Raw genomic sequence first — 20,405 nt, forward strand, 5'->3', positions numbered from 1 at the left:
AGGAAAAAAAAAAAAAAAAAAGAATTGGCCTGAGGAGACTCTTCTCTAACTCATAAGACCCTTTCTTTTAAAGAGGAGGAAACTGAGGCCCATAAAAAGGGAGAGATTTGGCCAGGGTCTCGGAAATCAGACCCTGATCAGTAGCTGAACCCAGACTGGAGCTCAAGCCTCCAGAGGAAGGGGAAGGAGAAAAGGAATATTTCAGCTCCCCTAGCTGCTGGGCAGGACACTGTCACTTTGCCAGGCTCCTCTTCCTGGGTCCCCACCTCCCTGGACATGCTTGGCCTTCCTCACACCTTCCTCACCTCTGCACTCTCATGGACCACAGGACAACGCAGAAAGGGAACTCTGCTATTTTATTTGTTATGTGAAAGAGTCTGGGTGCTTGTCGGGTGCAGCTAGATGGTCAGTCCCTGAAGGCAAACAGGAGGCCTAAGAGGACACCCCAAGCAGGACCTTGCCTGGAGGATGCTGCACCAACAATCTGAGACTTTTCTAAGATGTTGAGGACCTCGGTCACTTTGATGCTCCCAATATGATGAAAATCCGCTAAAAGCTGGTTATGTTCACGAGCACAGCCCATGAGGAGAAAGGTGGTATTGAGAAACCCTGTAAGGAAGACAGGGAGAAGTCAGGAACACTTTCAAGACTCAAGAGCCCTGCCTTTAGCCAGGCGCAGTGGCTCACCCCGTAATCCCAGCACTTTGGGAGGCCGAGGCAGGTGGATCACTAGAGGACTTGAGGCCAGGAGGTCCAGACTAGCCTGGCCAACATGGCAAAACCCCATCTCCCTTAAAAATACAAAAATTAGCCAGGCATGGTGGCACATGCCTATAATCTCAGCTACTTAGGAGGCTGGGGTATGAGAATCACTTGAACCTAGGAGGCAGAGGTTGCAGTGAGCCGAGATCGGACCACTGCACTCCAGCCTGAGCAACAGAGCAAGACTCCATCTCAAAATAAATAAATAAATAAATAAATAAATAAATAAATAAATAAATAAAGACCCTTGCCTTCTTCCCAGAGGCCCCTCACAAACCAGAACACCTGCTCTCCCATCAGAGACTTAGGCACCAGGCACCTTCCCCTTCTTCCTTGGAATTCATGCGCCCTGTCCCTTGCAACCCCAATCCCATCTCCGGATCCCACCAGCCTCTCTGAGATGTGAAGCTGCTGGACAACACCTGGCAGAGTAGGCATTTGATAAATAAAATTCCTTTCTTCTCACCTGCCTGAAGTTTTAAGGTGGAACTGTAACACGTAGAGGCAGCCAAGGGGCAAGAATCAGTGGTGACAAAATTTGGGAGGCAATCCCTCGTGTGCTCGCCCACACAGGTCGGGCAGCTACGGGAAGCAGATATGATAGACTTAGGAGCGCTGGCCTTGAGTTTCACAAAAGGCTCCAAACTGGTGAGGTTGTTGCAGAGATAAGACCGGCAGACGCGACTGTAGGAGGCAATGGACACTCCCGGTGGGGAGACAAGGTAGGAGATTTGCGCGGGGTAAGATGAAGATGAGCTGCAGCCTTTAAAGCCCACAACTCCCCTTGCAGTCCCTGAGGAGCAGAGGATTGAGAGAGCTCGGATCAGTGTCACTGGCCTCATCCAGAGTCCTCCCTCCCCCTAGCTCTTTCTGCACCCACCCTGCCTGTCACAATCTTTGCCTCCCTCCCCAACCCGTGTCCACTCAGTGCAGCTGCACAGGGCTCAGATGCTGGGGTCTCCATCTTGATCTCCTCATTCTTCCTGTGCAGGACAACCCCCGCCCCCACTCCTCTCTCCCTTGTGCCCTCCTCCAAGGATCTGTCCACCTCCATTCTACCCACTTATCCAGCCCACACCACAACCAGTGGAGCTGTGCTCCTCTCCTGCCAGTGTCTGACATTATCCAGAACATAAATAATGGCCAGGCACAGTGGCTCATGCCTGTAATCCTGACACTTTGGGAGGCCAAGGTGGGCAGATCACTTGAGCTCAGGAGTTTGAGACCAGCCTGGGCAACATAGTAAGACTCCCCATCTCAAAAAAAAAAATTGTTTATATATTTAGTAACTATGCGGAATTCCAGTCTAGAGTCCCTGGGTGCTGGGAGCAGAGCTGGGGGTCAGAAGAGCAAGCAAAAGGAAATGGATCAAACTTAACCTGCTTCACCTGTCTCAATGAACACTAGCGTCTCCTCGCAGCCCTCTTGCAGCTTACACACCATGTTCCTCATCAGAAGCCACTTCCAGTTATGGAAAGCAACAGCTCTGAATCTTGAGGCTGTTGCTTCATAGCACAAAAGAGCTCCAACCCCTAAAAAGAGAATGCTCTCCCAATCATTGGCCCCTCACATCACCTTCTGAGCCCTTGAACTGCCAACCAAGAGTTCAGTCCCCATAGGTCCTGTCCCCAGCGAAACCTAGATACCCAGCCCTCCTTCCACCAGTGACATGAATCCAGCCTCCCACCTTTCTGGGTCTTATAGCATCCAGCCCCACAGGACATACGAGGCAGAGTGGAGATGGCCCCCAGAAGGCAGAACAGCTGCACAAGTCTCAAATGCTGGGGTCCCATGGTCCTGTGTCTGGGTCCTGGGTGCTAGAGGTCAGTCTGAAATCAGTTTCAGTCTGGATCCCAAGCTCAGTTCCTGTCAGTCCCCAAATTCTTTGTCCACCTGTCTCTGGGTCACTGTTTCTGGAGCAGAAAGTTGATTGCGTCAGCTTCTGGGACATCGGCTCCCTCAGACCTTCTGGATCACAGGTCTTCCCATCTCCACTATCTGCCCTCCAGTCTAACCTGAACCACCCACCATGTTAGCTTCTCAAAGCAGGACTCTCACTCTCCCACTTACGTCCTCCCATTGGACAAGGTGCTGAGCAGAGAATCCTGGCTTATTGATAATGCAGGCTGTTCTCCAGCCAGAGGCAATGAGATCAGAGCAACAAATAGATGCTTCAAACTCGTGTGTGTGTGTGGGTGGGTGGGTGGGGGTGTGTGTGTGTGTGTGTGTAAGTTAACATACCACTAAATAACCCTTGGTTCAATATGGAAATTTAAAAGTATTTAGAACTGAGGTCAGGAGTGGTGGCTCACGCCTGTAATCCCGTCACTTTGGGAGGCTGAGGCAGGCGGATCACCTGAGGTCAGGAGTCCAAGACCAGCCTGCCAACATGGTAAAACCCTGTCTCTACTAAAAAATATAAATTAGCCAGGGGTGGTGGCACGAGCCTATAGTGCCAGCTACTCAGGAGGCTGAAGCACGAGAATCGCTTGAACCTAGGAGGCGGGGGTTGCAGTGAACCAAGATCGCGCCACTGCACTCCAGCCTGGGCAACAGACAGGGACTCCATTTTTTAAAAAAAGTATTTAGAACTTAATAATAATAAACATACTACACAACACACACATTCACACACAGACATAGACACAGACACACACACACACACACACACACATAAGTGCATGTAAAATCTGCTGAAAACTAAATAAGGTCTGAAGTCTAGTTAAAGAGTACTGTACACCAGCCCAGGCATCACGACAAAACGCCATCTCTACAAAATATACAAAAATTGGCCAGGCGTGGTGGCATGCACCTGTGGTCCCAGCCACTTGGGAGGCTGAGGTGGGAGGACGACTCAAGCCCCGGGGATGGAGGTTGCAGTGAGTAGAGATTATACAAACAGTATTGTACAAATGTCAATTTCCTGCTTGTATACTATGGTTATATAAGATGCCCCTATAGGGAAGCTGGAGGAAGGATTCAAGGGACTCTATGTACCACTTTTGCAACTTCCTGTAAACCAATAATCATTTCAAAATTAAAGGGTTTTTAAAATATATACATCGAAATTTGAGACACAGCTAATGCAGTATTTAGGAGTAAATTTATACTTTTAAATACATGTATCAGGAAATACGAAGCATTAAAAAATAAATATGTTCACGAATTAGTTCGAGAAATTGTATAAGGAGCAACAAAACAAATCTCTCCTACCCAATAAAAAATGGAAATAAAGATGATAGCAGAAATCAATGAAATAGTAAACAACAATAAACATCATTACAAAAAAGATCCATTTTATGAAAAGATTGAGTTAGTTCCCTGGCAAATCTGATCAAGGGAGATGATGCAGGCCGGCACAGTGGCTCATGCCTCTAATCCCAGTGCTTTGGGAGGCTGAGCCAGGAGGATCCCTTGAGGTCAGGAGTTCAAGACCAGCCTGGGCAACACAGTGGCTCATGCCGGTAATTCCAGTGCTTTGGGAGGCTGAGCCAGAAGGATTGCTCAAGGTCAGTAGTTTGAGACCAGCCTGGGCAACACCCTGTCTATACAAAAAAAAAAAGTTTAAAAATTAGCCAAGCATGGAGGTACCTGTAGTCCCAGCTACTCAGGAGGCTAATGTTGAAGGATCGCTTTAGCCTCAGAACACAAGGTCAGAAGTTCGAGACCAGCCTGGCCAACAAGGTGAAACACTGTCTCTACTAAAAATACAAAAATTAGCCAGGCATGGTGGCGCATGCCTGTAGTCCCAGCTACTACGGAGGCTGAGGCGGGAGGATCGCTTGAACCCGGAAGCTGGAGGTTGCAGTGAGCCGAGATCATGCCACTGCACTCCAGCCCAGGCAACGGAACAAGGCCCTGTCTCAAAAAAAAAAAAAAAAAAAAAACAAGCAAACAAACAAAAACAGTGAAGAAATGCACAAACCCAACAATAACCAGAGAAATGCAATCTATCAAGTTGTACATCTATCATACTGCTAAGGATCAGAAAGCTGGGAAAAGACAAGTGTTGGCAGGAATGTGGGGATAAAGCAATCCTTGGCCCCTGCTGCTCATGGGATTATGTGGAGGTTTGGGGAATAAGACACTATTTCTGGACTCTGAGAAACACAGGAGCTTAGAGTTCTGACCAGGATCTCGGGCCCAAAGCAGCATTGCAGGGGTCTGACACTACATGATCAAATTGGGTTTATGAATACCCATTTCTAGTATGCCCTACATAGGTATTACAAAAATTTCCACCTTCATCTACAAAGGAACATGCACAATAATGCAGAATTTTCTTTTTTCTGAGACAGGGTCTCACTCTGTTGCCCAAGCTGGAGAGCAGTTGTGCTCACTGCAGCCCCCACCTGCCAGGCTCAAGCAATCCTCTCACATCAGCCACCCAAATAGCTGGGACTACAGGTCTGCGCCAACACACCTAGCTTTGTAGAGATGGGGTTTTTCCAAGTTGCCCCAGCTGTTATCAAACTCCTGGGCTCAAGCAATCTACTCACCTAGGCCTCCCAAAGTGCTGGGATTACAGGCATGAGCTCCCGTGCCCAGTGAATGCAGCATTATTGTGGTGATGGTAGGTTGAGACAATGGGAGCTTCCCTCTCTGAGACCAAGTGAATGCAAAACATGCTGGGGATGTACACTATGGAATATCACACAGGAGTTGGAAGCAGTTGATTAGACGTACATAGGATGTGAGGCAGGGCGCAGTGGCTCACGCCTGTAATCCCAGCACTTTGGGAGGCTGAGGCGGGCCGATCACTTGAGGTCAGGAGTTCAAGACCAGCCTGGTCAACATGGCAAAACCCCGACTCTACTAAAAATACAAAAATTAGTCGAGTGTGGTGGTGGGAGCCTGTAATCCCAGCTACTCAAGAGGCTGTGGCAGCAGGAGAATCACTTGAACCCGGGAGGTGGAGGGTGCAGTGAGCCAAGATCACACCATCACACCCCAGCCTGGGCAGTAAGGAGGCCGAGATGGGCGGATCACCAAGTCAGGAGATCGAGACCATCCTGGCTGACCCGGTGAAACCCCGTCTCTACTAAAAATATACAAAAAACTAGCCGGGCGAGGTGGCGGGCGCCTGTAGTCCCAGCTACTCGGGACGCTGAGGCAGGAGAATGGCGTAAACCCAGGAGGCGGAGCTTGCAGTGAGCTGAGATCCGGCCACTGCACTCAAGCCTGGGCGACAGAGCGAGACTCCGTCTCAAAAAAAAAAAAAAAAAAAATGTACGCATGATGACAGAATGACAGAGTGTATACATGGATAGATTGTAAAAGCAGAATGTTGATTATTTTAAATAGTAGATAACACAGTATCACTTGCATAAATTAAAAACTCAAACACAGGTTGGGTGTGGTGGTTCATGCCTGTGATCCCAGCACTTTGGGAGGCCGAGGCAGGCAGTTCGCTTCAGGCCAGGAGTTTGGGGCCAGACTGGCCAATATGGGAAAACCCCATCTCTTTAAAAAAAAAAAAAAAAAAAAACACTACACGCATCCTGGGAGAACACACACATAAACCAAAAGATACATATTATTAACCACTTCAGAATGAGAACTGCCTATAAGAAGGTTAGGGAATGAAAGTGGGGAATTGGTGGAAAATAACAGCGTAGGAGGGGTACAACGATCATACACCTTGGCCTCAGAGACCCAGGTTGGAATCTTTACCCCTTCCCTTACTAGCTGTCCAATTTGTTGAACTCAGAGCCTACTACCTTGTTTATAAAATGGAGTATAATACATCTCATAGGGTCATTGTGAAGATCAATAAAATTATTATCGTAAGTGTTAGGCAAATGCTAAGCTCTTTATAATTGTTAGTTACCCTGTTCCTCCACCACCATCCCTCCCTCCCACACCCACTTCCTCTCACTCTCTCTCCACTACCTAAAGGATCAAGTTCATCCTCTTTAGCTGGCCTTTAAGCCTCCCCCGACGCCACCCCACCCCAGATCAGCGCCACCCAACCTTTCCAATTTTATCTAGGACAGCTCCCCTGCCCAGCAGTCCAGCTAGAGGTCACGTCGGCCACCCTTTTCTGTCTGCAGTGCCTCAGACACACATGCTCTGTAACCCATAAATCTGTGGCCAAGAAAGGTGCTAAGACCCACAGAAAAGCTGGGACACAGGTAAGAGAAACGAAGGCTGACAAAGGATCTTAGGGCGGCGGGGACTAGGCCAATCAGAGAAGATGGCACACGCCAGCCTGAGATGCAGAACAACTGGACTCAACGAGCTGAGTACAAGTGGAGACGCAACCAGAAAAGACTGAAATGAAATTCTCAAGCAAAAAAAAAAAAAAAAAAAAAAAGGATGGAGCAGTAGTCAAGAAGGGATGCCACCCCTACAAAAGACAAATTGATGGAATGGAACCTTGCAGGGAAACAGAGGACCAGCAGAGAGAGGGAGGCGTAGGAAAATGAGGAGTGGGGCACAAAGGCGGGGTTCTCAGGGAGAAGAGGAGTCGATCTCAGAGGGGGGGAAAAGGGACACAGCGGGCTGCACAGAGAAAAGGGGCCAAGGCAGAGAAGATGGCGGGATGGCGTGAGGCGGAGCTCACATAGATACCCAGAGAAGGCGACGATTACACAGAGGAGCCCCCAGAGGGGTGAACTCTTGAGGAAGATGAACGCGGAGGGTGGAGCTAGCCGGAAATTCAGAAAAACTAGAGGCGTCCCTAGCGAAGGAAGCAGGGAAGGGGCCAGGCTATCAGGGAATGAAGCACGGCAGAAAATAGGTCCGAGAGAAAGGGAAAATCAGAGATTAGGAAAATCACAACCGACACAAAGGCAGCTTGGGAGACACAAGGAAAGGAGTGCAATCTGAGGAAGGAGGGCCCGCTAAGCAAGCAGGGAAATCACAGGGCTGGGAGAGAACGCATAAAAGAAGGGTAGCTCAGGAGTTGTGGGGCACCGGAAGAGAAATAATAGAAAACGCGGGCGTCCACGCAGCAAAAACAAGCCACTCGCGAAGTTTAGGTAGAAGGCAAGCGAAGGCCAGAAGCGAGGCTACTGGGCAGACCGGGCTTAGTCAACGCCCCGGGGGCGGGGCCAGGCGGGCCGTTCCTGGGGGGCGGGGCCAGCCTCGGTCCAAGAGGGGGTACTCGACGCCCCATTGGCCACCTGCCTTGAAAGAGGAAAGACAGTCTGGCCAGGCATGACGCGCGGAGGGAGGGGCAGGGGTGGTGCGAGGCTCAACTCGAAGCGCTATTGGCAGGACTGATAGTCTTGCGCGCCAAGAAGCTGGCAGAAGGGAAGGGGCGGGACATAAGTTCAGGATCTCAAACCGCATTGGTCGTCTGCCTGGGCGGACAGAGGCGATGCTTGAAGTTCATTGGTCCTTGTGAGACAGGGCAAGAAAAGCAGCGCGAGCTTGGCCGTTCCTCTGGCCACTTTCTCGCAGTGTCCTTGGCGTCTTCTTGACTGAATCTGACTCCATTGGAGGCTGTGGTAACCGTGAACCAGCTGCACGAACACGGCCCCTCCTGCCTTTCCGTCCTCCTCCCTCTTAGCTGGACTCCCTACCCCAGACATCCCCTCGCCTCCCCCTCGCGCCCCTCCCGCCCTCGCGCCCCCTCTCCCCTTCCCCGCCTCGCGGGCCCCTTGGCGCGTTCCCCGTGCTCCACTCATTCCCTGGGGCACAGGAAGGGGGGAGGGGGGAATGCATGAAATTAATTGTTAGGAGTGGGCACAGAAGCAGGAAGTGCTGGACACAGCAACTGCACGGGTTTACGCGAAAACCTGAATAATGTGTGGGCGCAAGAGAGACATTAGTTCCCCGAGGAGAAGGTTTTTGGCCCAGATCAGGGCCTAGCACATGACAGGGGCTCAGTAACCATTTGTGGAATGAATGAAGGAATGAAGGAAAATAACTTGAAAGTGGGGCAGGTGGCGGGTGTGGTGGCTCACGCCTGTAATCCCAACACTTTGGGAGGCCGAAGCAGGCAGGTCACTTGAGGTCAGGAATTCAAGATCAGCCTGGCCAACATGGTGAAACCTGTCTCTACTAAAAATACAAAAATTAGATGGGCATGGTGGCCCAGGCCTGTAATCCCAGATACTTGGGAGGCTGAGGCAGGAGAACTGCTTGAACCCAGGAGGTGGAGGTTGCAGTGAGCCGGGATCACACCACTGCACTCCAGCCTGGGCTACAGAGCAAGACTCCATCTCAAAACAAAAAAAAAAGAAAGTGGGACAGGGAAGCCGAGCGCAGTGGCTCCAGCCTGTGGTCCCAGCTACTCGGGAGGCTGCGGCGGGAGGATTGCTTGAGCTCAGGAGGTGCAGGCTGCAGTGAGCCATGATCGGGCCACTGCGCTCCAGCCTGGGCAACAGAGCGAGACCCTGTCAATAAAAAAAAAAAAAAAGTGGAGCAGGGAATCCATGAGAAGAACGTAATTATTGGGAGTGTAAGAGAGGGTTCTGATTTAAAGGGGTACAAGAAGGAATGCAAGGAGGCAGTTGCTTTGCAGGGCATAGATGAGACTAAGAATTGAAATTGAACTAAGAATTGAAAAGGGCATAAAACTACTGGTAGGCATTGGATAAATGCATGACAGTGGGGTGAGTGTTATTGAAGAGGATGCCAGGAAACACTGTTGGGATGGAACAGGGTGCTTGTGAAAAGGGGGTGTAGTACTCGCAGAAGCGGTATGGGAGGACATGAGTAGGCCAGAACCTGGGATGTGTGTGTGGGTGGGAAGGTGTTTGGACTGAAAGAAAAGAATGTTTGAATTGAAAGAATACAGAAGGCCAGGCACGGCAGCTCATGCCTGTGATCCTAGCACTGTGTGAGGCCAAGGCAGGAGGATCGCTTGAGCCCAGGAGTTCGAGACCAGCCTGGGAAACATAGTGAGACCTTGTCTCTATGAAAATAAAAATAAACAATTTTTTAAAATAAATTTTTTTTGACACGGAGTCTTGCTCTGTCACTGAGGCTAGAGTGCAGTGGCACGATCACAGCTCACTGCCAGCTCCGCCTCCCGGGTTCATGCCATTCTCCTGCCTCAGCCTCCCAAGTAGCTGGGACTACAGGCGCCCACTGCCACGCCCAGCTAATTTTTTGTATTTTTAGTAGAGACGGGGTTTCACCGTGTTAACCAGGATGATCTCGATCTCCTGACCTCGTGATCCGCCTCCCAAAGTGCTGGGATTACAGGCTTGAGCCACTGCTCCCGGCCTAAAAAATTTTTAATTTAAAAAAGGGGGAGGAGGCCGGGCGCGGTGGCTCAAGTCTGTAATCCCAGCACTTTGGGAGGCCAAGGTGGGCGGATCACGAGGTCAGGAGATCGAGACCATCCTGGCTAACCCGGTGAAACCCCATCTCTACTAAAAAATACAAAAAACTAGCTGGGCGAGGTGGCAGGCGCCTGTAGTCCCAGCTGCTCGGGAGGCTGAGGCAGGAGAATGGCGTAAACCCAGGAGACGGAGCTTGCAGTGAGCTGAGATCCGGCCACTGCACTCCAGCCTGGGTGACAGAGCGAGACTCCGTCTCAAAAAAAAAAAAAAAAAAAAAAGGGGGAGGAGAGCGCAGTGGCTGTAATTCCAGCACTTTGGGAGGCCGAGAGGCAGATCACTTGAGGCCAGGAATTCAAGACCAGCCTGGCCGACATGGTGAAACACCATCTCTACTAAACATACAAAAAAAAGAAAAAAATAGCCAGGCATGGTGGCTCATGCCTGTAATCCCAGCTACTTAGGAGGCTGAGGCAGGAGAATTGCTTGAACCTGGGTAGTGGAGGTTGCAGCAAGCCAAGATGATGGTGCCATGGCACTCCAGCCTGGGAGACAGAGTGAGACTCCATCTCAAAAAAAAAAAAAAGAGGAAGAGGAGAGGGGTTTCTGAAGAAGGAAGATACCTGAGAAAGGTCATGGGGTAAAGAGGGGAGAAAGCCAGGGAAGAAGCCAGGATCAGGGCGGGGTCTAAAGAGGGGCAGAATGGAGACCTGCAGGTGTAGTCTCCAAGGCAGGAGGGTTGTTAGGGGCGGGCCCACCTGGCTATGCTCACCCTCCACTCCTGCCCCTAGATCCATGGAACCCAGTGACATGCCTGCTGGCTACCACTGCCCGTCAGACTCTGCCCCCCAGAATGAGACCAGAGACCCCCAGGGCACAGAGCTCATCCCCAGGAGAGCCATCAGCCGCTCTCCAACCTGTGCCCGCTGCCGCAACCACGGTGTCACCGCCCACCTCAAGGGCCACAAGCGCCTCTGCCTCTTCCAGGCTTGCGAGTGTCACAAATGTGTCCTCATCCTGTGAGTATGAGGTCTGGGAGGGGAGGAGGATGGGCCTCCTCCAAAGAGTGGCTGACCTTTGACTCGCAACTCCCCACTTTTAGGGAGCGCCGCAGGGTCATGGCTGCCCAGGTGGCCTTGCGTAGGCAGCAGGAGGCGCAGCTAAAGAAGCACCTGATGAGGAGAGGGGAAGCCTCTCCCAAAGCTCCCAACCACTTCAGAAAGGGAACCGCTCGACCACAGGTCCCCTGTGAGTGTCTCTGACCAGCGACGGGGCAGGGGTTTGGGTGTAGGAGGCAGATGTGGGGAAAAGAGGCCCAGCCCTGCTGCTGAATTGGTGTGCGACCTTGAACTAAGGGTTTCTACTCCCTCAGCCTCGGCTGTCCCAGCGTTGAGAGAAGTTCTGCAGCAAGTTCTGTGTGTCAAAAATGGGCTAGAGGCCAGGCGCAGTGGCTCACGCCTGTAATCCCAGCACTTTGGGAGGCTAAGGCAAGCAGACCACGAGGTCAAGAGATCGAGACCATCCTGGCCAATATGGTGAAACCCCGTCTCTACTAAAAATACAAAACTTGGGCCGGGCGCGGTGGCTCAAGCCTGTAATCCCAGCACTTTGGGAGGCCGAGACGGGCGGATCACGAGGTCAGGAGATCGAGACTATCCTGGCTAACCCGGTGAAACCCCATCTCTACTAAAAAATACAAAAAAAAAAAAAAACTAGTCAGGCGAGGTGGCGGGCGCCTGTAATCCCAGCTACTCGGGAGGCTGAGGCAGGAGAATGGCGTAAACCCGGGAGGCAGAGCTTGCAGTGAGCTGAGATCCGGCCACTGCACTCCAGTCTGGGCACAGAGCGAGACTCCGTCTCAAAAAAAAAAAAAAAAAAATACAAAACTTAGCTGGGCTTGGTGGCGCATGCCTGTAGTCCCAGCTGCTCAGAAGGCTGAAGCAGGAGAATCAGTTGAACCTGGGAGGTGGAAGTTGTAGTGAACCAAGATCACGCCACTGCACTCCAGCCTGGGCAACAGAGCAAGACTCCATCTCAAAAAAAAAAAAAAGGGCTAAATGGGGAAGATGAGAACTGTCTGGGGTTGGGGTAGGATAGGAGTCAGGAGAAAGGGCTTATTAGAGCTCTCCCTGGTCCTTCACAGCTGGAAAGGAGAACATAGCACCCCAGCCTCAGACCCCCCATGGGGCAGTCCTGCTGGCACCAACACCTCCTGGGAAGGTAAGGAAAGGCTGGGGCCTGAGAAAGTATCTCCCACCCTAGTTCCTACCCAGACCCTTTCTTTTGTGCCCTCAACACCTGGGTTCTAGCCCCAGCCCTGGTTTGCTGTGTAATCTGGTCAAATCACTGCTCTTCTCTAGGCAAAATGAGGGGAAAATGAGGGCCTCCCAGCTCTAAAGTTTTGGGGTTCTGCCCGCATCCCAGAATACACTCAATCCTTCTTCAGCCTTGTACCCAACTCCAGCATGTGCCCTCTGCCCCTACAGAACTCCTGTGGGCCTCTGCTGCTCAGCCGTCCCCCGGAAGCCTTGCCCTTGTCCTGGACTCCGGTGCCTCCTGGCCCTTGGGTTCCTGGACACTGGCTGCCTCCAGGCCTCTCCATGCCACCACCAGTGGTGTGCCGCTTGCTGTACCAAGAACCTGCTCTCTCTCTGCCTCCCTTCCCTGGTAAGATGATAATTCAACATTCATTCAACAGATATTTGAGTGCCAATCTGCCACATATTGGAGAGGGAAGAGGAAGAAAGCACACACGGGGAGAGGGAGGAAAGAAACTATGACCGTGACCCCTATACACTCTGCATTCTTTTATTGTCATTAGGCTTTGACCCTGGCACCTCCCTCCAGCTGCCCACTCATGGGCCCTTCACCACCTGCCCAGGATCTCACCCAGTACTGACAGCTCCTCTTTCTGGAGAGCCCCAAGGGCCCCCTAGCCAACCCCGCACGTGAGTAGGGAGAGAAGGATGTGTATCATGAGCCTAAGCCTGTGCTGTGTCCAACCACAGTGCTGGTGTCCAACCACAGTGGATAATAAAGATGAAAAGGTTTCTGACTAATAGGCAAGGCAGAGCTCTCCTAGTACTGCCATTTCCTAGCTGTGATGCTTTGGACAATTATCTTTACCTCTCTGAGCCTGTTTTTCTATCAGTAAATTGGAGACACTATTACTTACCTCTCTGGTTGTTGTAAGAATTAGCAGTAATGGACCGGGCTCGGTGGCTCAAGCCTGTAATCCCAGCACTTTGGGAGGCTGAGGTGGGCAGATCACGAGGTCAGGAGATCCAGACCATCGTGGCTAACACGATGAAACCCTGTCTCTACTAAAAATACAAAAAATTAGCCAGGCGTGGTGGCGGGTGCCTGTAGTCCCAGCTGCTCGGGAGGCTGAGGCAGGAGAATAGCGTGAACCCGGGAGGTGGAGCTTATAGTGAGCTGAGATTGCCACCTGCACTCCAGGGTGGGCGACAGAGCAAGACTCCATCTCAAAAAACAAACAAACAAAAGAATTAGCAATAATGTATGGAATAGACCCTTTAATGGTAGCTGTTATATCTGCTTAGACAGATTTGATGGGGTAAGATTGCCTGCTGATATGGGGGCGCACCAAGAGTTTGAGACCACCTGAGTGAGACCTCGTCTCTACCAAAAAATTAAAACAGCCAGGAATGGTGGTACACACCTGTTTTCCTAGCTACTTAGGAGGCTGAGGTGGGAAGATGGTGTAGGCCCAGGAATTCAAGCTTATGGTGAGGTATGATCACACCGCCACTGCACTCCAGCCTAGGTGACAGAGCAAGACCTTGTCTCAAAAAAAAAAAAAAAGAAAAAAAGACACCAGTGATTTCCCATAATCCTCACAGTAGCCCTGGGAGGAAAAAGCTGGCAAGGATTTTTACTTTACTGAAAACAAAATAAATCAAGACACAGCTTAATGGCCCAGCAGGCTCTCAGATTCCCAGATAAAAACATGGCAAAATCCTGCCCCTCTTTCAATGTGTGCATGTCTGTTCATGTGTTTAATCACCCTGGCATCTTCTATCCTTGTTTCTAGACACTCAACTCTGATACTCCAGCCCTGTGGCACCCCAGACCCTCTTCAGCTACAGCCACAGGTCCTGGGAAAGAAGTGGGATCTAGGGTCCTGGGAGGAGGTTGAGCCTGGGGAAGGGAAAAGCAGGAAACTGAAGGAAGCAGGGGCTGAGGAACACTTAGAGGGTAGGCAGAAGGTGGGGTTCCCAGTCTGCTTGTCTCCCTTTCCCTTGCAGGCCTCTGGAGCCTCTCGCCTGGCCCGGACATCTGCCCCCTCAGAGCGGCAGCTGCAGCAAGAGGCAGCTGAAGCCCTCGTGGGGCTGAAAGATTCATCCCAGGCTCCTCGTGTGACCCCTTCTGTGCCCCCTAACCCTGCCTGGATCTCCCTGCTTCACCCCTGTGGCCCACCAGGTAATGTGTTCCATGAAAGGAGAGGATGGGATAGGGATGGCTGGGAAATGGAGGTCACTGAAGTACACAGGGACTAACCAAGGAGATGAAGGGGTCAGCAGGTTGAACGTCTTCAGGCCCAGGACCCCAAGCTCCTCAGCGTGGCCCCTAGGATTGCAGTTGAGAGTTATTCAGTGAATCAATTTTATCAGTTTGGCACTTGACAGCAAATTTCTTGATATCAAGGAAAGTGGGGCCCTGAGAAAGGCAGGGACTTGCCTAAGGGCATATAGCAAGACAGTGGTAGGGAACCCAACACTCTGTCTCTGGACCCAGGCTGCCTGCTGAAGTCTGGAGTGGGGTCTGGCCTGGGAGGAGGTCTGATAAGTGCCTTCAAGGAGCTTCCGTTCTAGTTGGGGAACCTGGATGCCTTCACAAGGCTCAGTGACAAACCTGGAGAAGACTGGAGGAACCTTGAAGAGTGAGAAACACCTAGGGGGACAGACAGGGAAAGCTGCGAATTCTCCTGTCCAAATAGTGAATCGGACAAACTGGCTTGGAGCAACTGCCAGAACAGAGGGAAAGGAGGCTGGAGAGGCTTCTGATATTGGAGACCCGGCATGCCAGGCTTAGGTGTCTAGACCAGCAACTGTACATGAAGGGGAGCCAGGGAACATTTCTGAACTAAGCAAGGACAAACTCAGAGACCCTGAGCTTTAGAAAGACAAGTAGATGGCTTTGATGAAGGGTTTGGAGGAGGCAAGACTAGAGGTGGAAAAATTAGCAAGGAGGTCTGTGAAATCATCCAGGAGAACAATGATGAGGCCTGGATTAGATTCGGTAAAAAGAGGGGGTTGCTAGGAGGAAAAACGGATGTGACCTGATCCTGCCCGTTCCTTCTTGCCTGTAGCTCCTGCTGGAGGAAGAGGATTCCAGCCTGTTGGCCCCTGTCTTCGACCCAGCCCAGCCCCCTCCGTTGCTCTGCATATTGGCCGTCTGGGGTCCATCTCCCTCCTGAGCTAGAAACCTGGAGATGGAGGCTGCCTTGCTGTGGCAGGGAGGTGACAGCCTGCTGGCACTGTATATTTAGTGTTTTACTTAGGGATTTATGCATGGAATTTAATGTAGTACAAGCTTTGGGCTTTTTTGTTTGTTTGTTTAAGCTTTCAGGTGCTTCATTAGTTTTCAGTTCCTTTGGTAGTGTGGGTATTTCCTTGGCTGACGGTGGATATTCTTCTACCCTTCTTGGGTCCTGGGATCTCTTGAAATCCCCAATAAAGAGAGAGTTGTGCTATTTAGGCTGACCAGTATCTATAAACGTGTTTGCATGAGTTTACATCCCAGGATTCCATGATTCTGTACGTACCTATGCACTCATGTCTGTCTCCATGCATGTGAAAACAGTAGAGTGTTTTCATTTTGTGTCTAGGTTTGTGTGAGTAAGCAAGAAATAAACCTTTGTTGTTTTAAGCCACTGAGATTTGGGGATTGTTACCACAGCCTAACCTAGTCTATCCGGACTGACAGAAAGGACTTGTTCAATTCACTTCTCAAAGTGAAAAATCAGTTATCCAATAGCTACCATAGATAAACACAAACTTGGATTTTTTTCTTTGTCCAAATAAGAAAAAATGATGTAAAGAAATAGCGGGGGATTCACTGATTAATTTCTAGTTCTGTGCCAGGCATAGACAGTTTCCAGCTGTCTAGAGGGGCTACAAATCGAAATGCCTACAGGGCTGAGCAGATCAAATAAATGAGTAAAGAAGGCCAGATGGACCCTGGCAAACTGAGAATGGATGCCCTGACTAAGGAGCAGCCTCCATTTGGCCCTAGCAGATTACTGCCAGGTGGGAATGTGGACTCAGTGTTGCTTCATCTTCTGATTTTTTCAAGAGAAACCGGAAAACTAGATTTCCATGTAAAACATCTTAATTTTCAAATGTTGGCTCAGTTTTCTTCTTTGAATTCTATACGTGCCAAATAAAACATATTTTCAGGCTAGCTTTGGCCAATGGAATACCAACTTGATACTAATCTAACATGACATTTTCCGGATGGGGAAATTGAGGCTAACCAGAAGAGAAAGAATCAAGTTAGTCTTTATCACAAGTTTTTCCTCAACTAGGGAGGTTCATGTGTCTAAGTTTCGAAGGATCCATAAAAGGTTAAGAAACACTTACTACCATTTATTGAGCACCCACTCTATTTGATTCACATATCCTCACAGCAACCCTGGAAGCTATGCATGATGTTCCCATTTTACAAGTGAAGAAACAAGCTTAAAGAGGTAAAGTGACTTGCCCAAGCGTTTTAGGGGAAATTTCTAGGCAGAGATTAGAGGAGTGTTCCTTCTCTTTGCCAGGCTCCAAATTAGTTAATAATGTTTATAAAGCATTGGGCCAGGTGTGGTAGTTCACACCTGTAATCCCAGCACTTTGGGAGGCTGAAGCCCGAGGATCGCTTGAGCCCAGGAGTTTGAGACCGGCCTGAGTAACACAGGGAGACCGTGTCTCTATAAAAAAATAAATAAAAGCATAGAGTGAAAGATACACCACTCCTTTCCCCAGTCAGGACTCCAGAAGACAGATACAAGTCAAGAGTTTTTCAAAAAAGTCTTTTATTTTTCTCCTCAAGGATATATGAAGAATAAGATCTTACCTGCATTTGTTTCTTAGTCCTCTGGTATCAAGTCCTTCTCCTTGAACCATTCCGTACACAGGAAAACCGGTTGAGCTATTCGAAAGATGTGAAGACCTGGAGACCCCCTTCCCACCCTTAGAAGGGGCTCAAGGGATGTGCTTGATCACTGATTCTTTTTCCTGATGTTATCTACACCCCTTGTTTTACTCAAGATGATTGATGGTGATGACATCCAATTACAACTTGTTCTTTCTTGTTTGGGATTTTGAGAGGATGGGTTTCTTCTTCTCCCTAATAGATTACAGAGTAACCTGCAGCGCTTCTCAGAAGGTACTGAGATATCAGGAGACCAAAGTCGTCTTCACTCCCCTTAGCTACAACTTAGACATATGATTGCTCCTTAATAGACCTGCCTAAGACTTGGTGTCCCATGCTTTCCTAGTGACAGATGACCAAGGCCACAAAGTCACAGAGAAAGGAAGCACTGGAACATGCAACATGGTTGAGACTCTGCTACTCAGCACTGACCAAGGGTCCTCTGTACACCAAGGTCACACAGCTGAGAAGGGTAAAAGAGAAAGTATAATTTGGGGTTAAAGGATGGCATGAAAAGGGGAGGAAAAGAGGAAGTGATGGAGATTGTGGGAAGGAGTAGACTAGAGAGCAGGCCCCTCTTTACAGGCCCTTCTCATTTCTCTGCAGTCCACCTCTCCTTCAGTACCTGGCCTGGGCAAGGCTTTTCACACCACTGGCCAGGCCAACTTTGTCTTTCAAATTGTTAGGGTCCCCCATTAGTGCCCGAGGGAAAGGGCCAGAGCTTCTGCAGATGTCAGTCTTAGGGAAAGGGGCAGATTTAAGAGTTGCTCATGCTTCTAAGCTGTTGCCTGTTCAAGTGCAGCACTCTTCACCTGTGGTTGTAGGGAGCCAGTAGGCTCCTGGCCTCTTCTCAGCTCTGAGGGATTAAAGATAATAGACTGTGAGCACTGTTTCCTATATCGCCCCCTTTCCCACTTCCCAGTGCCAGGCAGGGAAAGGTATTGCCATGGTCCAATAAAGTACTGAGTAAATCGTCTGCCTCCTAAGCCTTCTTTGTGTACCCTCTTGGCACTCTGCAGACTTAACCAATGAGGTCCCAAATATGAAGCACCGTCCCTGTTGCTCTCTCTCCTCACAAGACTCCTCCCCACAGCCACCCAGGTTTTATTTCAGGAGCTTATTTCACATTCTGCCCTTTGGGAGTCCATGCTCCTTTCACTTCAGCCCTATGTTAACTTGCTCCATTCCTGACCTCAATTCTAGTCCAACATCGAACTGACATCATACACTTATCCCCATCCAGCCTATACGTAGACCCTCATTGCTTGGTCCACATAGGCCTCATTCTGCACCCCTGTTCCATTGCGTAGCTGGCTTTGCAGCCCTGACACGTTTGCATAAATACAGTCCTATAACCCCTACCCTGCATGGGCCTTCACAAGATCCTGAACTCTTCACAAAAGCAAGGTTCATCCTTTTCATCCAACTCAAAATAATATGTTAAGCCTCTCAGGGAGAGTTCCCTATGTTCCCAAGAGGCCACTGGTCCCTACTTCATAGCCCTGATCACCCTGAGCTGTACCTATCTATGTCTATCTATGTCTCCCCCTCAGAGAATAAGCACTCTCAGATCAGAGGGCCTGCCTGCAGCTCCTCCCTGGGAGCTCAGAATAAATGATTGAGTAAAATACATTCTGTCTGACTCCTTAGGAATTGTTTTTTTCCTCCTGAGTTAACACACTCCAATGCTGCCCCTCTGCTCATCAAAATATGAACTTTCTGACCTCAAACCATTTTTTCTAAGACAGTCTCTGTCACCCAGGCTGGAGCACAGTCATGGCTCACTGCAGCCTCAACCTCCCAGGCTCAAGTGACCCTCCAGCCTCAACCTCCTGAGTAGCTGCGACTACAGGCATACACCTCTATGTGAGGCTAATTTTTATTTTTTGTAGAGACAGTGTTTCACTATGTTGCCCAGGCTGGTCTTGAATATCTGAGCTCAAGCGATCCGCCTGCCTCAGCCTCCCAAAGTGCTGGGATTAGAGTTGTTTTGTTTGTGTGTGTGTATTTTTGTTTCTTGTTGTTATATTAGGATTAGAGTTGTGAGCCACCGTACCCAACCAAAAAAAAAAAAACTTTATTAAAAACAACGGGGGCCAGATGCAGTGGCTCACACCTCTAATCGCAGAACTTTTGGGAGGCCAAAGTGGGAGGATTGCTTGAGCTCAGGAGTTCGAGACCAGCGTGGGCAACGTGGCGAAACCCCTCTCTGCAAAAAATACAAAACTTAGCCAGTGCACCTGTAGTCCCAGCTACTCAGGAGGCTGAGGTGGGAGAATAGCTTGAGCCCAGGAGGTCAAGGATGCAGTGAGCCATGATTACACCACCGCACTCCAGCCTGGGTGACAGAGCAAGACTGTCTCATATATATGTGTGTGTGTGTATATGTGTGGAGAACATATAAACACACATATACCTATGTGTGTTTGTGTGTGTGTGTATATATATATATTACATATGTTCATAGCAAAATTTAGTGGAAAGTACAGAATTTCCATATTCCCCATGCCGACACACAGGGATGGCCTCCCTTTCTATCAACATTCCACACCAGAGTGGTACCTTTGCTACAATCAAGGAACACAATATTTATCACCCAAAGTCCGCAGTGTACATCAGTGTTCACTCTTGTTGTATGTTCTGCAAGTTTTGGCATATATGTAATGACACATAGCCACCATTACAGTTTCATAGAGAATAGTTTCATTGCCCTAAACAACACCCATTCATCCCTCCATCCCTCCAACCCGACAACCAATTATCATTTTATCATTTTATTGTCATCACAATTTTGCCTGTTTCCAGAATGTCATATAGTTGGAATCATACATTTGGATTGGCTTCTTTCACTTAGTAAGGCATTTGAGGTTCCACCATATCTTTTTTTTGGCGGGGTGGTGGGGAGGCGAGGCGGACAGGGTCCTGCTCTGGAGTACAGTGTACTTGGCTCACTGCAACCTCTGCCTCCCAGGTTCAAGCAATTCTCGTGCCTCATCTTCCTGAGTAGCCGGGATTTCAGGCATGCACCACCACACCTAGCTAATTTTTGTATCTTTTAGTAGAGACGGGATTTCATCATGTTGGCCAGGATGGTCTCTAACTCCTGACCTCAAGTGATCTGCCCACCTCGGCCTCCCAAATCCACCATATCATTTCATGGCTTAATAGCTTCTTTTTTTTCTTTTTTTCTTTTTTGAAATGGAGTCTCACTCTGTCACCCAGGCTGCAGTGCCGTGGCGCGATCTC

The 20,405-nt window shown here is 49.6% G+C and overlaps 2 protein-coding genes across 5 annotated transcripts; one reads left to right on the top strand and one right to left on the bottom strand.

The window, feature by feature from the left end:
• Positions 1–337: 337 nt before the first annotated feature.
• On the bottom strand, positions 338–7,799 carry LYPD4 (LY6/PLAUR domain containing 4). Of its 2 annotated transcripts, none has more exons than XM_005589425.4 (5): positions 6,736–7,799; positions 2,489–2,675; positions 2,151–2,294; positions 1,229–1,555; positions 338–609 (listed from the first exon to the last, which is right to left on the bottom strand). In XM_005589425.4, exons 2-5 carry the CDS (start codon positions 2,553–2,555, stop codon positions 407–409), a joined length of 741 nt encoding a protein of 246 aa, XP_005589482.1. In that variant the 5' UTR covers positions 2,556–2,675; positions 6,736–7,799; the 3' UTR covers positions 338–406. The 2 variants fall into 2 exon arrangements, with proteins under 2 accessions (XP_005589482.1, XP_045235480.1); XM_045379545.2 differs by lacking the exon at positions 2,151–2,294 and adding an exon at positions 2,778–2,853 and having other exon boundaries at positions 2,450–2,675; positions 6,736–7,072.
• A 303-nt stretch (positions 7,800–8,102) lies between these two features.
• On the top strand, positions 8,103–15,894 carry DMRTC2 (DMRT like family C2). 3 transcript variants are annotated; one of them, XM_005589424.4, is made up of 9 exons: positions 8,103–8,216; positions 10,790–11,017; positions 11,101–11,246; positions 12,142–12,218; positions 12,485–12,665; positions 12,820–12,946; positions 14,053–14,113; positions 14,267–14,441; positions 15,331–15,894. In XM_005589424.4, exons 2-9 carry the CDS (start codon positions 10,794–10,796, stop codon positions 15,441–15,443), a joined length of 1,104 nt encoding a protein of 367 aa, XP_005589481.1. In that variant the 5' UTR covers positions 8,103–8,216; positions 10,790–10,793; the 3' UTR covers positions 15,444–15,894. The 3 variants fall into 3 exon arrangements, with proteins under 3 accessions (XP_005589481.1, XP_045235469.1, XP_045235468.1); XM_045379534.2 differs by lacking the exon at positions 8,103–8,216 and having other exon boundaries at positions 10,606–11,017; XM_045379533.2 differs by lacking the exon at positions 8,103–8,216 and having other exon boundaries at positions 10,606–11,017; positions 14,053–14,441.
• The last annotated feature ends 4,511 nt before the right edge of the window (positions 15,895–20,405 follow it).

This window comes from Macaca fascicularis, chromosome 19 (assembly GCF_037993035.2).
Source record: "Macaca fascicularis isolate 582-1 chromosome 19, T2T-MFA8v1.1".
Lineage (NCBI taxonomy): Eukaryota > Metazoa > Chordata > Mammalia > Primates > Cercopithecidae > Macaca > Macaca fascicularis.

Coding starts and splice junctions, on each gene's coding strand:
- LYPD4 (XM_005589425.4), bottom strand. CDS start 2,555: ATGGGACCCCAGCATTTGAGACTTGTGCAGCTGTTCTGCCTTCTGGGG. Junction 2,295..2,488: donor GGCCATCTCCACTCTGCCTC/GTATGTCCTGTG, acceptor TTCTCTTTTTAG/GGGTTGGAGCTCTTTTGTGC. Junction 610..1,228: donor CACCTTAAAACTTCAGGCAG/GTGAGAAGAAAG, acceptor TCTTCCTTACAG/GGTTTCTCAATACCACCTTT.
- DMRTC2 (XM_045379533.2), top strand. CDS start 10,701: ATGGAGACCTGCAGGTGTAGTCTCCAAGGCAGGAGGGTTGTTAGGGGC. Junction 12,219..12,484: donor CACCAACACCTCCTGGGAAG/GTAAGGAAAGGC, acceptor CTGCCCCTACAG/AACTCCTGTGGGCCTCTGCT. Junction 12,666..12,819: donor CTCTCTGCCTCCCTTCCCTG/GTAAGATGATAA, acceptor TATTGTCATTAG/GCTTTGACCCTGGCACCTCC.